This window comes from Chaetura pelagica, unplaced genomic scaffold (assembly GCF_000747805.2).
Source record: "Chaetura pelagica isolate M959 unplaced genomic scaffold, ChaPel_1.0 scaffold45, whole genome shotgun sequence".
NCBI classification, from domain to species: domain Eukaryota; kingdom Metazoa; phylum Chordata; class Aves; order Apodiformes; family Apodidae; genus Chaetura; species Chaetura pelagica.
Window position 1 is genome coordinate 1,909,218 of NW_009953217.1, and position 2,015 is coordinate 1,911,232.

The 2,015-nt window shown below is 44.0% G+C and overlaps 1 protein-coding gene across 1 annotated transcript; it reads left to right on the top strand.

Annotated features, from left to right (window-relative positions):
* Positions 1-3: 3 nt before the first annotated feature.
* FZD10 (frizzled class receptor 10) lies at positions 4-1,781 on the top strand (the record flags this gene model as incomplete). Its single annotated transcript, XM_009997687.1, has 1 exon — positions 4-1,781. A coding segment is annotated over one exon (1,725 nt), but the record flags the coding sequence as incomplete, so codon positions are not given.
* Positions 1,782-2,015: the final 234 nt, after the last annotated feature.

Genomic DNA, 2,015 nt, shown 5'->3' on the forward strand with positions numbered 1-2,015 from the left:
ACTCTCCTGGAGCTCTGCTGGCTGACTTGCGTCTGCACAGGGATAAGCTCCATAGACATTGACCGCCCCGGTGACGGGAGGTGCCAGCCGATAGAAATCCCTATGTGCAAGGATATAGGGTACAACATGACGAGGATGCCTAACCTGATGGGACATGAAAACCAAAGGGAAGCTGCCATCCAGTTGCACGAGTTTGCCCCCTTGGTGGAGTATGGTTGCCACAGCCATCTGAAATTTTTCCTCTGTTCCCTCTACGCCCCTATGTGCACAGAGCAAGTTTCCACACCAATCCCAGCCTGCAGGGTCATGTGTGAGCAGGCAAGGCTGAAATGTTCTCCTATCATGGAGCAGTTCAATTTCAAATGGCCAGACTCCTTAGACTGCAGCAAACTGCCCAACAAGAATGACCCCAATTACCTGTGCATGGAAGCCCCCAACAACGGATCAGACGAGCCACCCAGAGGATCCAGCATGCTGCCACCCATGTTTCGTCCACAGCGGCCCAGCAGTGGCCACGATCTGCAGCAGCACAAGGACAGCCTCAGCAGAACCTCCTGTGAAAATCCTGGCAAGTTCCACCATGTGGAAAAGAGTGCTTCGTGTGCGCCACTCTGCACGCCAGGGGTTGATGTTTACTGGAGCAAAGATGACAAACAATTTGCTGTCATTTGGATTGCCATCTGGTCCATTCTGTGCTTCTTCTCCAGTGCTTTTACTGTACTCACTTTTCTGATAGACCCTCAGCGTTTCAAGTACCCCGAGAGGCCCATTATCTTCCTCTCAATGTGCTACTGTGTCTACTCGGTGGGGTACATTATTCGCCTCTTTTCAGGTGCTGAAAGTATTGCCTGTGATAGGGACAGCGGCCAACTCTATGTCATCCAGGAAGGACTGGAGAGCACTGGCTGCACCATTGTGTTCCTGGTTCTGTATTACTTTGGTATGGCAAGTTCCTTATGGTGGGTAATCTTGACTTTAACTTGGTTTCTAGCGGCTGGGAAAAAATGGGGGCATGAAGCAATTGAAGCAAACAGTAGCTACTTCCATTTGGCAGCATGGGCCATTCCGGCTGTGAAGACCATAATGATCCTAGTTATGAGAAGGGTGGCTGGAGATGAGCTGACAGGGTTGTGCTATGTCGGAAGCATGGATGTGAATGCCTTGACGGGGTTTGTACTCATTCCTTTGGCTTGTTATCTAATAATTGGCACTTCTTTTATCCTTTCTGGTTTTGTGGCCCTTTTTCATATCAGGAGGGTGATGAAAACAGGTGGAGAAAATACTGACAAGTTGGAGAAACTTATGGTCAGGATTGGTGTCTTCTCGGTCTTGTATACAGTGCCTGCAACTTGTGTGATAGCTTGCTATTTTTATGAAAGACTTAATATGGATTATTGGAAAATTGTGGCAACTCAACAGAAATGCAAGATGAACAATCAGACTAAAAATTTAGACTGCATGATGAATAATTCTATTCCAGCAGTAGAAATTTTTATGGTCAAAATTTTCATGTTGTTAGTTGTGGGTATTACTAGTGGTATGTGGATCTGGACTTCCAAGACTCTTCAGTCATGGCAAAATGTTTGTAGTCGAAGATTAAAGAAGAGAAGTAGGAGAAAACCTGCAAGTGTTATTACAAGTAGCGGAATCTACAAAAAACCTCAGCATCCACAGAAAACTCACCTTGCAAAATATGAATCAACATTACAACCACCCACTTGTGTGTGACCAGGTTTTAGAAAAGACTGTATCTCACCTTACAAATGTTCACAGTAGCAGTCAGAATTATTTTTTTAATGGTGCTTTTTTTTTTTTTTTTTTTAATTATCAGAGAACAGTTTAATATCTTCAGGCTAAAAAAAAATAATAAATGTATCACACTGAATTCAGACCTGGTGAAAAACTGAAGGTAAAATGTACTTATGGAAAGGTTTTCAGTGAAAGAAATATTGTGAATGAAAACAGTCTCTTCTCTTACTAATTTGTAGTTAAGTACTTCATCCAGCCCTCAGATT